The sequence below is a fragment of the Chelonoidis abingdonii genome, chromosome 20, assembly GCF_003597395.2.
Source record: "Chelonoidis abingdonii isolate Lonesome George chromosome 20, CheloAbing_2.0, whole genome shotgun sequence".
In the NCBI taxonomy this organism is placed as follows: domain Eukaryota; kingdom Metazoa; phylum Chordata; order Testudines; family Testudinidae; genus Chelonoidis; species Chelonoidis abingdonii.
In genome coordinates, this window is record NC_133788.1 from 22,951,195 (window position 1) to 22,963,614 (window position 12,420).

The 12,420-nt window shown below is 64.9% G+C and overlaps 1 protein-coding gene across 1 annotated transcript; it reads right to left on the reverse strand.

Annotated features, from left to right (window-relative positions):
* Nucleotides 1-749: 749 nt before the first annotated feature.
* Nucleotides 750-9,920, reverse strand: PIPOX (pipecolic acid and sarcosine oxidase). The gene is made up of 8 exons (XM_032788678.1): nucleotides 9,795-9,920; nucleotides 8,680-8,828; nucleotides 5,068-5,281; nucleotides 4,439-4,621; nucleotides 3,426-3,569; nucleotides 2,944-3,102; nucleotides 2,479-2,554; nucleotides 750-1,067 (listed from the first exon to the last, which is right to left on the reverse strand). Exons 1-8 carry the CDS (start codon nucleotides 9,918-9,920, stop codon nucleotides 937-939), a joined length of 1,182 nt encoding a protein of 393 aa, XP_032644569.1. The 3' UTR covers nucleotides 750-936.
* Nucleotides 9,921-12,420: the final 2,500 nt, after the last annotated feature.

A 12,420-nucleotide genomic window follows, 5' to 3' on the forward strand; every position in this document is an offset into this window, starting at 1 on the left:
CCCACACCCCCACCTGTCCAATCTACCGCCACCCGTCCGACCCCACCCGTCCAGCCTACCTCCACCCGTCCAACCTATCTCCACCCATCCGGCCCCACCCATCCAACATTCCCCCACCCGTCCAACCTACCTCCACCCGTCCGGCCCCACCCCCACCCGTCCAACCTACCCCTAGCCGTCCAGCCCCACCCATTCAGCCGACTCCCACCCGTCTGGCTCCAGCCCCACCCGTCCAACCTACCAGCACCCATCCGGCCCCACCTGTCCAACCTTCCCCCACCCATCCAACCTACCTTCACCCGTCCAGCCCCACCCTCACCTGTCCAACCTACTCCCACCCGTCCGGCCTCACCCCCACCCATCCGGCCAACCCCCACCTGTTCAACCTACCCCCACCCGTCCAGCCCCATCCCCACCCATCCAACCTACCTCCCACCCATCCAACCTACTCCCACCCATCAGGGCCACCCCCCACCCAGCATGGTGGGGCTTGTTCAGCTTCCTGAGGCCCAGGGAGCCCCCAGCCCCCTCCACGCTGGCCGCGGTCCCCCCAGCTGGGGTGAGAGAGAGCTGGCACACTGGGCTGGCTTGCCAGGGATTTATTGCTTGGAACAGGAGGGGGAGCCCTGTGCTCCCCTTGTCTCGGTCTGTGTGTGCCCGGCACGGTGGGATGCTGAGACCCAAACAAACCAGGAAACAGAGCCCAGGCAGAGGCATGACCCCCCCATGCTCAGCTCGACCCCCCCAGACCCACAGCCAGGCCCCCCGTTTCTGCCCGGGCTCAGCCAGCCTGCAGAGTTTGGGGCCAGTGATGCTGGTAGCAGAAGCCCCTGGGCCTGGCCCAGCTCCAGCATGGCTGTGCCCGTGAAGCCTGAGGGTGGATGGCAGCTCTGCCCTGGTCTCCTCAGCCCCAGGGCGGCCCAGGCGCAGGGCAGGCTACAGGGCAGGGGCGGGCAGCGCTGGAAAGCGGTGGATGCGAAACGGCTCCATGGCGTAGGACGGCTCCTCCCCCACGCTGAGCTGGCACAGGAGCTTCCCGACCACTGGCGCCAGCTTGAACCCATGGCCTGCATGGGCAGAAGCGCAGAGACTCCAGTCGGCTGGGAACAGCCACCCCGAGATTGAGCCCTGTGCCAAGGGCACTGCCCACACTCGCCTGCCAGGCTGCAGCCAATGTCCCTGGGGGGCCCTGCAGCTGGCGGGGGCTGCACCACACCCATCCCCGTGGGGTGAGACCAGCACTGGGGCAGGGCTGAGCTGTGGCAGCAGAGTGAACGGGGCCTGGGGATGGAGCAACGGGGACAGGGGGCAGCTGGGCCATCCCAGCCCTTTGAGGAACACCCCGGTCCCGAGGCAGCCATCCTCAGCACTGCACTGGCACTGGGGGCAGGCACTTAGCCCCCGACCTGCTTACCTGAGACCTCCCCCTGTCACCCCATCCCCCCTCATCTAAGAACCCCCGACATCCCATCCCCGCTTACCTGAGAACCCCCCCTGCCACCCCATCCCTGCTTATCTGAGACCCCCCAGACACCCCACCCCTGCTTACCCGAGACCTCCCTGCCATCCGCCACCCCCGCGGTTACACGGGAACCCCCCCTGCCACCTCATTCCCCGCTTGATCTGAGACCCCTGACACCCCACCGCCCGCTAGCCGAAGAGCCCTACCAACCCACCCCGACTCGCCGGCGTTACCTGAGGACGCCCCCGGACACCCCCACCCCTGCTTACCTGAGAACCTGCCCCGGACACGACAGCCTCCGCTGTACCCGAAACCCCCGCGTGGGCGCTACGCCCATCCGCCGCTTATCTGAGAGCACCCCGGACACCCCACCCTGCCTTACCTGAGACCCCCTGCCATCCCACTCCCGCTTACCTGAGACCGCTCATCCCATCCCCGCCTTACGTGCAGAGACCCTCCACCACCCATCGCTCATTACCTGCAGACCCCCGACAACCCCCACCCCCGCTTACCCGAGACCCCTACACCACCCCATCCTCGCCTACCATGAGAACCCCCCGAAACCCCCACCGTTGCTTACCCGAGACGCCTACCACCACCCCATCCTCGCTTACCTGAGACCCCCCACACCCCACCCCTGCTACCCAAAAGAAACCCCCGGCCATCCCACCCCGCTTACAGATACCCTACCAACCACCCATTCCTCGCTTTACCTAAGACCCCGCAAACCCACCCCCACTACCTGAGAAACCCCCGCCGTAACCTAACCCCCGCTTATCCCCGAACCCACCCAGCGAAACACCCACCCACTTACCTAGAAACCCCTGCTGTTGCCACCGCCGCTTATCGCCCGAGACCCAACACCCCACCCCCCATATACCCGAGAACCCCCCGCCATCCACCGCCACTTTACCCGAACACCGCCGCCTCCACTGCACCGCCACTTACGCCGAGAAACCCCCCACCGTCCTACCCCCCCCTTTACCGAGCACCCCCCTCCACCCCACCCCGCTTACCTGAGAACCCCGCCCCAATGATGATGTTGCGGAACTTGGGGTGTCGATCCAGAACAAAGTCTTCATCTGGGGTGTTCTGTGGGGAGCCAGTGCACGTGTCAAGAAGGGCAGAGCCCCATCGGTTCAGCACCCCCCAGGGTGGGCGAGGAGGTCACTGGTGCCCTGGCTTCTGCTGGGGTGGGGAGGGTCTGGGAGCACCGAGTGACTTTGGAGGCCATCACCTGGCCTGTCCATCACCACCCGTGTCGGACATGAACTGGGAGCAGGAGCCTAAGCAGAGGCCAGGCTGCCTGGGAGCCAGGACTCCTGGGTTCTGCCCTGGCAGGGGAGTTGGGGCTAGTGGGGTAGGGGGAGGGGGATCGGGAGCCAGGACTCCTGGGTTCTGCCCTGGCTCCAGGCAAGGGGTGACCATGTGGGCTGGCAGGCGTGGGGAGGGAGTTCTCAGGCCCGGCGTCTGCCCCTCACCGTGTACATGCAGTGCTCCACCACGGCTGGCTCCGGCACCAGGCCTGGCAGGTATTTGCTGATGAAGTCCTGGAGGATCTGGATGTCAGGCAGGGCTGAGGCCTCGGCTGGGCGGTCGCGCTCCTCGGGGTCTGCCAGGCGGCCAGAGTGATAGCAGATCTGGGGGGGTTAGGAGAGAAGGTCAGGCCAGCCCTGCTCCTTCCCAGCACAGCCCTGTGGAGCACCACTGAGCTGGGCTCTCCCCACTGCCCGGGCCCCCAGGATCCCTCCTCCCAAAGCTCTGCACCCGCCCCCACCCCTGCAAGGGCAGGGTTGGCAAAGCTCAGGGCTGCAGCAGTGGGGCTGCATTGGGCCGGGAAGCACCCATATTCTGCCTGCCCCCCAACAAAGTGTGTGGAGGTGTGTGTGCACACGCGTGCAAGGGTGTGTGCCTGTGTGTGTGGGTGTGTGAGCTGGGCCCCCTCCCTGCTGCCCTGTCTCACCTTCACCAGTCCTGGGTACTCGTTGGAGGGCAGCCCGTAGATGTGGTGAGGGGCGCAGAGGGCCAGGAAGCAGGGGAAGTTTGCTGAGACCCCGTAAGCCCCGGGGACCTTCTCCTTCCAGTAGCAGACTTTGATGCGCAGCGTCTGCGGGGCAGGGAGCACAGGGGTTGCTGCCCACCCGTGGTGAGTTGTCTCCTCCCTGCCACGGGGTCCTGGGGTGCGGGGAGATGTGGGCGAGAGCGATGTGGCTCCCTTGGGGGCAGGTGCATGTGGGGTTGGCAGTGCAGTGAGCGAGGTTCGGGGCCAGCCGGACCCACTACCACGTGCTGAGCGCCGGCAGCAGTGCTGGTGGGCAGGGAGGGAGGCCAGGTCTCCTCTTGGCTGGCGCCTGGTGCCCTGTGCCCCTCTGCTTACCCTGACCCTGTGAGCTCCTAGGCCAGTGCCCCCCATGCCACGTGTCACAGCAGCTCCAGGCAGCGACTGCAGGGCTCTGACCAACCACACAGCGACCCCTGGCAAGGTGTGCTCGTGCCTCCCAGCCCTGTCCGCACAGGCATGGAGCCCTCAGGCACATGCAGGGACACGGAACCCAATGTGCTCAGCCAGGCCTGAGCCAGGGCAGGGACACAAAGCCCCACATGCTAAGCCAAGCGTGAGCCAGGGCAGGGACACGGAGCCCCACGGGCCCAGCCAGGTGTGAGCCAGGGCAGGGACACGGAGCCCCATGTGCCCAGCCAAGCGTGAGCCAGGGCAGCGACATGGAGCCCCACGTGCTCAGCCAGGCCTGAGCCAGGGCAGGGACATGGAGCCCCACGTGCTCAGCCAGGCCTGAGCCAGGGCAGGGACACGGAGCCCCACGGGCCCAGCCACGGACATGCACGCACGGGTGAGCCGGCTGCAGGCAGGTGCCATAGTGGAAGTGAGCTGTGCAGAGCAGCAGAGAACTGGGTAACAATCCTGTGCTCTCTGGCCCTGCCCCACCTCACCCTGGCACAGCTGGCGCCAGCCCTTACCTGGAAAGGCAGCAGCAGTCCCAGCGGGGCCAGGAGCTTATTGGCCCAGGGGCCGGCTGTAATCACCAGACTCTTGGCTTGGTACACCCCTCTGCTGGTTGTCACGGTAACCACGACCCCCGGCTTGATGTCAGTCACCTTTTCACCATCGTGCAGGGCTCCCCCGCACCGCCGGAACCCGTCCTGGGGAGGGAGCCAGCTCAGCCTGGGGCCGGGGGGGACCCTGCCTGAGGGATCGAGCAGTGCAGCTTGGTGCTCAGCCCTTGCAGTCAGTGGAGGTGAGCCTGGCCAGGGGACCCCTCATTCCTGGGCTCAGCATGGGCGTGTGCTGGGGCCCCACACGACTGCTGGTTGCCGAGGGCCTTGCAGAGACAGTGCAGAGAGCACATGCTAGGGATGAGAAATGCCAGGCAAAGCAGTGCAGCTCTGGGCGCCGTGTGGCAGCACCCCCGGGCATTCCTCACCGGGGCAGGGACTCCAGCTTAGCCCCATCCCGTGGCCATTGGCCTGGCTTGTGGCCCGGCTGGAGCTGTCCCAGGAGGTGATGCTGTGGGTACCCCCATCTCCTGGGGCCGAACCCCCGGCCCCTGGCCGCAGAGAAGCCGCCTGCCCCAGGCCTAGCCCGGTACCTGCACAGCCCAGAGCGCCCTGTCCGCGGAGAGGACCCCTGCAGTGTGGTCGGACACGCCCACCTCCCCGTGGTAGGGCCGGATGCCAGGGAAGCGCCTATGCAGTGACTCCGTGGTGAACAGCTCGCCAGGGACGTCGTGCTTCACCAGCGTCCGACAGCAGCGCTGGAACTCAGGGTTGGTGTTGGCCCCCAGAACCAGCAGCCCCGTCTGCCTACAGAGATGGGCCGGGGGAGCAGAGTGTTACAGCACTGGGCAGTCGCTGCCCATGTCCCGGCCCTGTGTGCGGTGTGCCACCATCTGCCACGAGCCCCCTCCATTCCCAGCCCCCTCTGGTAGGCTGGGAAGTGGAGCCAGAGAGCGGGGCGGTGACTTGCACAGGGGCCACCAGCAGATGGGTGGCAGGATCCGGTCCTACCCACTGGACCACGCTGCCAGGGAAGCTGACTGCAGAGGCATCACTGCGCATGTTCCAGTATTGGGGGCTTGGTGCAGGCTGCCGCCCCTGCGGTCGGACGTGGTTAAAAATCAAAGGTTAGGGGCCAAGGGGCCAGGCTATGATGGTGCCACGTGGCACCCACCAGGAGCTGCCTGAGCCGCCATCTTCAGTTCAAGTGAGAGGGGAACCTGCAGGGCCCAGCTGTAAAGTTAGGGGAGCCGGGGCTGGAGTAGCAGGGGGCTGAGGGGCACTGGCAGAGCTGGGGGTTGCACTGCGGCAGGTCGTCCTGTGGCCACGCAGGGAACTTGGCCTGGATCCCTCCTATCACTAAATGCCATGGGGGCGATTTCTGCCCTTCCCGGCAGCTGGGCAGTGCCGATTCCTGCTCCCAGCGGTCGGGGAGGGGGCAGGAATCTCCCCTCTGAACCGCGGCTGCTGCTGCCCCACAAGAGACTGGGTCCGAGTCTCTCCCCAGGCCGTGCCCTCATGGGAGATCCCTGAGCCCTGCCAGCCCACGGGGCAGCCCAGCCCCTGTGTGGAGAACAGGCAGGGCCCTTTGGGGCGAGGCCAAGGGATCTGGGAGTCAGGCAGCCAGGGACAGCGGAAGGGGCCTTTCTGCTGGGCTCCCATCTAATGAGATTGATGGCTCCATTAGCTCTGACCCTGGCTAGATGGGGAATCGTTTATATGCTTATTTCCTTAATGGCTCGTCCTTTATAGAGTCGATAAATTACTGGGCGTCTGTCTCGCCCACCATGCACCCTGCTGCCTTGCGAGCCAGCCCCTGGCTGTGGTGCTGAGTGCCCCCAGGGCAGGCCAGAGCCAGAGCCAGGGCAAGGGCTGGGCGGCCCCTCAAAACTTCGTTTGGAGCCCAGGGAGAATGTCTGGGGCTCTCAGGCTGCCTGGCTGCTACCGCACCTGTCTGCGGCAAGCGCTGGTGAAGTGTATCAGGGGTGCGTGGGGGGCACCAGCAGAGCTGGGGGTGGGGGGCCAGGCTGGGATAGCAGGGGGCTGCCAGCTGGGAGTGAGGGGGCACCATCAGGGCAGGGGTGAGGAGGGTCTTAGGGCTGGGCTAGCAGGGGGCTGTGGGTTGGAAGTGAGGGGCACCAGCAGAGCTGGTGGGGGGCAGGGCTAGGCTAGCACGTGCTGTGGGTAGGGAGTGAGGGGCACCAGCAGAGCTGAGGGGGCAGGGCTGGGCTAGCAGGGGCTGTGGGTCGGGAGTGTGGGGCACCGGCAGAACAGGGGTAATGGGGTGGTCAGGGTCTGGAATGGCAGGAGTGCTGTAGATCACATGATCGGAGCCCCTGTGAGCAGTCAGTTTGTGCGGTAACGTATCAGCCTGAGACCCGTGCTCCCTTGTGGAGTATGTCTCAGTACGCCATGAGTTTGCCCTGCGCTGGGTGGGGATGGGGGGGCAGACACTGTCTGTAGGAGATGGGGCCCCCAGGGTCAGGTGGGCAGTGTTGCTGCATGCTGTTCAGTGGCTGCCATGTCCCACCCCAGAGGTGGCTGCAGGTGGCTGGCAAAGTCTAAAGCCAACTCACAGGGCATGTGGGAGCTGGTAATTAAAGGCAACTGGACATCCCTGAGCCCAGGGAACAGGCCTCGCTGGCCCCCTGCTGCGGGTTATTTCCCCCACTGGGCCAGGCCAGCGTCTGGCTGAGGCTGACTTGGGGCAGTCATGAGCCAGCGGGAGTCACCCACTTCCTGGTGCACAAGCAGTGGCTCTGCTGGGCTGGGAGTCCATCGGCTCATCCAGCAGACCTGCCCCCAGCCCCTCCCCCAGGCCCACCCTGGCTGAGCACTGCCTAAGGAAGGCTAAGACAAGTGGGGCTGGAGGGTGCTGGGATGATGGGGGGTGGGGCTGGGGAAGGGGCCTCACCCTGAGCCCTAGGGGTACTGCAAGGGCTGCCCCCAGCCTCGCTGCTGTGCCCAGCATGGTGCTGGCCGGGAAAGCAGGCTCTGGCTGGCTGCCACTCCCCCACATCCTGGCAGCTCTGGGCCAGGTGTGCTGGGGGCGGGGTCTGTGGCTCCGCCCCAGGCCAGGTGGGAGTGCAGCCAGTCCACCAAGGCCCCACCTAGCACCCAGTGGAGCAGGCCCCTTCCTGAGCAGGTGAGCGGGGGGCTGAGCACAGGCTGTCTTGGTGTGGTTCCTGCAGGACCTTGGTGGCCCAGGGGTTGTGAGCTCCTGGGGGCTGCAGCCCAGGCCTGGGCCATGCTGGCTGGCTCCTGAGGGTGGGCTCTGGGCTCCTGTGCCCGGGCACTGCCTGGTCCTTGCTGGCGTGATTGGAAGTGGAGGATGTATCGAGGTCTGGGACACCCCCCCCAATGCAGAGGCCTCCTGCAGTGGTGCAGGTGCTCGCCCTGTGGGCCTGGTCCCCTGAAGCTCTGCCCCAGGGGCTCTGCATGCCGGCATGTGGGGGAAGGGGTTTCTGAGCTGCTGGCAGCCTCGTGCCAATGTTCACAGGTGGGCTACAACCTCCCTCCTGGGCTCTCCATCCATGCCCAGCCCTGCACTGCAGCCCCTACCAGCCCCCTGGCCTGTGGGGCGGTGGCCTGGATGGAGAGCCCAGGAGGGAGGTTGTAGCCCACCTGTGAACATTGGCACAAGGCTGGCCTGGGGTTGGGGGTTCAATCTGCTCTCGTTCGGGCAGGCCCCACAGCGAACGGAGCCACTGCTGAATCTTGGGGCAGTAACATCCTGCCCCTGCCCTGACGAGGGGCTGAGCTGCTCGGCCAACGACCCCTTCATGCTCCGCTTGGTCCCTGGTGTCGGCTACTTCGGGGCAGCCTGGCTGTTCCTTTCCATTGCTTGCAGTGTCTGGCCAGAGCCGGGGTGGAGTAACCCGGCTGGGGGGTGGGGGCCAGGAGTTGGGGCTGGCTCCCTTTCCCCAGGCCCCCATGCCAGGCTGGCTGCCCCTGCGGCTTTGACAGCCGGGCTGAGGCCCGGAGCATGATGCTAAGCGTGGGCCATGGGGCCAGCTGGCATGGCATCGGCCTGGCTGCTGTTCTGCTGGGGCCCAGCAGCGCCAGTAAGTGCTGAGTGCGGCAGCTCCAGCCCTCTGCCTTCCGGCCCCCAGCTCTGAGGTGTCAGGGCTGAATTCCTCCAGCAGATCCCTTTGCTAGGGAGCCGAGCCCCTGGCGGGCAGCACCCCCCACTTATGGCACCTCACCTGTACAGTGAGACGCCAGCCTCGGCTTCCAGCTGCTCCCACAGGCGGTAGCTCTCTGCCATCATCTGTGCGTAGTGCTCCTGGGGGTAGGCGTGGCGGATTATCCGGCTCTGGCCATGGGAGCTGCCTCGGGAGTGAGGCAGCGGGAACTGCCAGGATCGGGGGACAGGGAGAGGGTTAGGTGGGGATCCCAGCCTGCTCTGGGGATGTTGGTTCCCTCTCCCAGCCCTGTCTGCGGTACTGCTGGGAGCCCACTAGCTCTGCCTGGGCAGGTGCATGATGCATGCGACTCGCACGCCTGCACCTGGGCTGGGGCAGGGTATCCTAGGGCAGCGCTGGAGCCAGCCCCTCTCTAAGCTTTGCTCCCTCCCCATGCTGCAGGGGAAGCTGGGGGCAGCAGCTGCCCTGGCGCGGTGGGCAGAGGTACCCAGACCTTCCCCCCTCTTTGCCATCACTTCCTGAGTGTCTGGGTTCCAGCTGCTCTCTGCCCTAGCTGTGGGGCACCCCATGGGCACAGCTGTGCCACACGACCCTGCCTGGCTGGTGTGATAGTTCGAGGGGGCTGCGGCCTGTTGGGGGCCAGGGCAGCCCGGGTGCTGCCCGCTCTGCCAGGAATGCAATGATTTGCCCTGGCACCTGTGGCCAGTGCTGAGCCATGCAGGGTCCCAGGTGCCAGGTGGGGTCATCTTGCTGCTCCAGTCACTGATCTCCACTGCAGGGCCCCTGTGTGGCAGCATCACACAGCACCAGCCGCTGCTCTCCCAGATAGCAGGTCCTGGCTACCGAGAGCCCCTGGCATACGGGGGTGCTGCCCCTGAAGTGCTGTCGGGGAGCAGGTGAGGGTGTGCCTCCCAGCCGCAGGGACCCCACCTGGAGGGGAGGAGCAGGGGCATAGCTGGGCCGGAGCCTGCAGCGGAGCTGCGCTGTGCAGTTTGTGTCTGGGGTGAAGTCCGTCCTGCTGGCTGGGTGTCTGTGGGGTCCCGGTGCCCAGCTTCCGGAGAGCACATTCTGCCTTGCTCCTGTGTGGGCTCAGGGCTGGAGCGGGGCCTGCAGCGGGAGGGCCTCCAGTGCCCCTGGAGCTGCGTGTCTGAGGGGGTGCCTGGGCAGAGGGGTACCTGTTCCAGCAGGAGGGTCTCTCTGCCCCTCTGGGCCAGGTGGTAGGCAGTGAAGGACCCCTGGATCCCAGCCCCCACCACAATGGTGTCATAGAGGGAGCTGTAGGGCTTGCCTGCAGCCGCCATCTTCAGTCCTTCAGCTGTTGCAGGGGCCTGGGACTGGAGCCAGGAGCAAAGTTCAGGCTCTTGGAATGGTCAGGCAGGAAGTTGTGTGGAACTGACTCCAGCAGCCAGCGCCGGCCTTCTGCATCTGGGTGCCCGGGGCTTCCTGGCTCCATGCCCCGGCTGCTTCCCCTGCCACGGGGCCTGGAGCAGCCCAGCTCTGGGCGGGCATAAGTGCACTGGGCATTTCCCACCCACCCCGTCCCTGAGCAGGGCGTCATGTGGCCTCTGCCAGGCCTGTCCTGCCAGGGACTGTCCCCGGGCGCTGCTCAGGTGCTGGAACCCGTAGGACTCCTGCCTCCCTCACAGCCATGCCATGCAAATAGCACCATCAGCGCATGGGGGGAATCCAGGGCCCCTGGGAGCAAGATGAAGAGCGCTGGGCAAACTTCCCTGATGCACTGCTCTGGCCTGCCTCTCAGTCCCAACCCACAGCCCCCCTGTACCAGCGCTGAGCTCCCCCCAGCTCTGCCCTGCCCCTCAATCCTGACCTGCACCCCCCATCCCAGCCCTGAATCCCCCCTGCTCTGCCAGTGCCCTTCAATCCCGACCCACAGCCCCCACATCCCAGCCCTCAGCTCCCTCCTGCTCTGCCAGTGCCCCTCAATCCCGACCTGCAGCCTGTCACGGAGTCACCGGGCGATGGTCTGGAACTGCTCCCCACAAAGCCAGTCAGGACTTTGGGGACCCTCCTCTCCCTTGGAGCAGACTGTCTTCAGGGCAAGAAGCTCACACGGCTTCACCTCCTGGGTCTTTTCTTGGAGCATCCAGCATCCTCTGCCCCTCCGTGCGCTTCCCACAGCGAGCCCACCCAGGCGGGGTCCTGGGGAAGCCACAGGGTCCTGCACCCCCACTTAGCAATCAGACGTGACTCTCAGCCAGCCAGCGAAACAGAGGTTTGTTCAATGACAGGAGCAGGGTCTAAAACAGAGCTTGTAGATACAGCGAACCGGACCCCTCGCCCGGGTCCATTCTGGGGGTCAGTGAGCCAGACCCCCAGGTCTGCACTTCACTCCTCGTCCCCAGGCAGCTCCAGACTAACCACCCCCTCCCACCCCTCCTCTCTGCTCAGCTCCTTTCCCGGGCCAGGAGGGCACCTGATCCCTTTGTCTCCAACACCTTCAGCTGGCACCTTTGCAGGGGAGGGGCCCAGGCCATCAGTTGCTAGGAGACAGAGTGCCAGGCATTAGGTGCACTGGCCCTTTGCTCTGCAGCAATCACACACCCTGATCCCACCACCTAGATACTTAAGAACTGCCTAGGGGACACTGAGGCACCAACACAGTGTTCAGAGCAAACATTAAGAACAGTCCCAGTTCGTCACACAGCCCCCTCGCCCTGCCCCCAGAAAAGGGGGATTGTGTAGAACAGACACTGTGTCTGGAAGAGAAACGCTGTTATCTCACTGGGGTAGAAGTGGCCACATCTAGTAACCGGCCGTTGAGGGTCGTTATTCCTGAGCTCTGGCCCCCACAACAACCAAAGCTGTCTCTGCCTCAGAGCCTGCTGTGAGTGCGTCACTGCCCTTCCCTGAGCGGAACTGGAACTGCCTGACTTTGTGTCATTGGCCCTGTACTGCTAGTAGCTGGTGGTGATTTTCCACTATCTCAACTGGCATGGACTGTGCTTTCAGTACCATCCCACCCTGGTTTTGTCCCTGGCATGGCGGGAAGTGGGGCATCCTAAGCAGTTCTGACTTTGCTACGATTCCCCCCCAGGCATGTAGTGGGTGGCCTTTAGTGTTTGGGAAGTGCTTTGAAATCCTTGTGCGCGGGCAGGTGCTGGATGAGTCTGGGATTGCTGGGGGCAGTGGGTGATACAAAGCCCTAACCTGCCCCCTGTCCAGAGAGACCTGCCACCACTCCAGCCACGAAGCCCGTGTTCTGCTCAAGTCCCGCTCCCCGTGCTAGCCTCTCTGCGGGCGGTGGAGTTCGCCCTAGAGAGCCAGAGGCTCCTGGTCCCCCCTGCCTCCCCTGCCCTCCAGCTCCAGAGCAGCGAGCGGCGTCCCATGTCATGAGCCACACATGAGCAGGATTGGGGGGAAGATCCGAATAGTTTTGTTTGGACACGTACGTGGAACAACCCCACCTTTTCTCCGTGCTCCATTGCAAACAACTGCCGCAGAAAGGCCGCTTTGCCCTCAGCGGCGTAGAAGGAAACCAATCCACCTGACTTCTGAGCCGTTCGCCCTCTCCCGCTGCTCAGCCTGGCAGGAGGCTGCGGAGAGGAGCGTGTAGCTAGATAGCGGGTTTTTTCTATTTACATTCTTACACCAGTTCTTGATATGAATAATAGTAATAAAAAAATCTGCACATCACGGCACTTATGTCTCAGCAATTGCAGTCTATGTCCTGGGGCAGGAGTGCGGGTGAGGACAGAGCTGGCTGTGGAATAGTGCAGTGCTGAGCACGCTGAGCCGGTGCAGGAGGCAAACCCACCGGCGCTGGGAAACCGAGAGAGCCAG

Excerpts from the sequence above, each read along its gene's own strand:
- PIPOX (XM_032788678.1), bottom strand. The coding sequence starts at position 9,920 with ATGGCGGCTGCAGGCAAGCCCTACAGCTCCCTCTATGACACCATTGTG. Across the intron at positions 4,622-5,067 it reads GGGCGCTCTGGGCTGTGCAG|GACGGGTTCCGGCGGTGCGG; the intron begins GTACCGGGCTAG and ends CTCCCTCCCCAG. Across the intron at positions 3,570-4,438 it reads GACTGCTGCTGCCTTTCCAG|ACGCTGCGCATCAAAGTCTG; the intron begins GTAAGGGCTGGC and ends CCTGCCCCGCAG.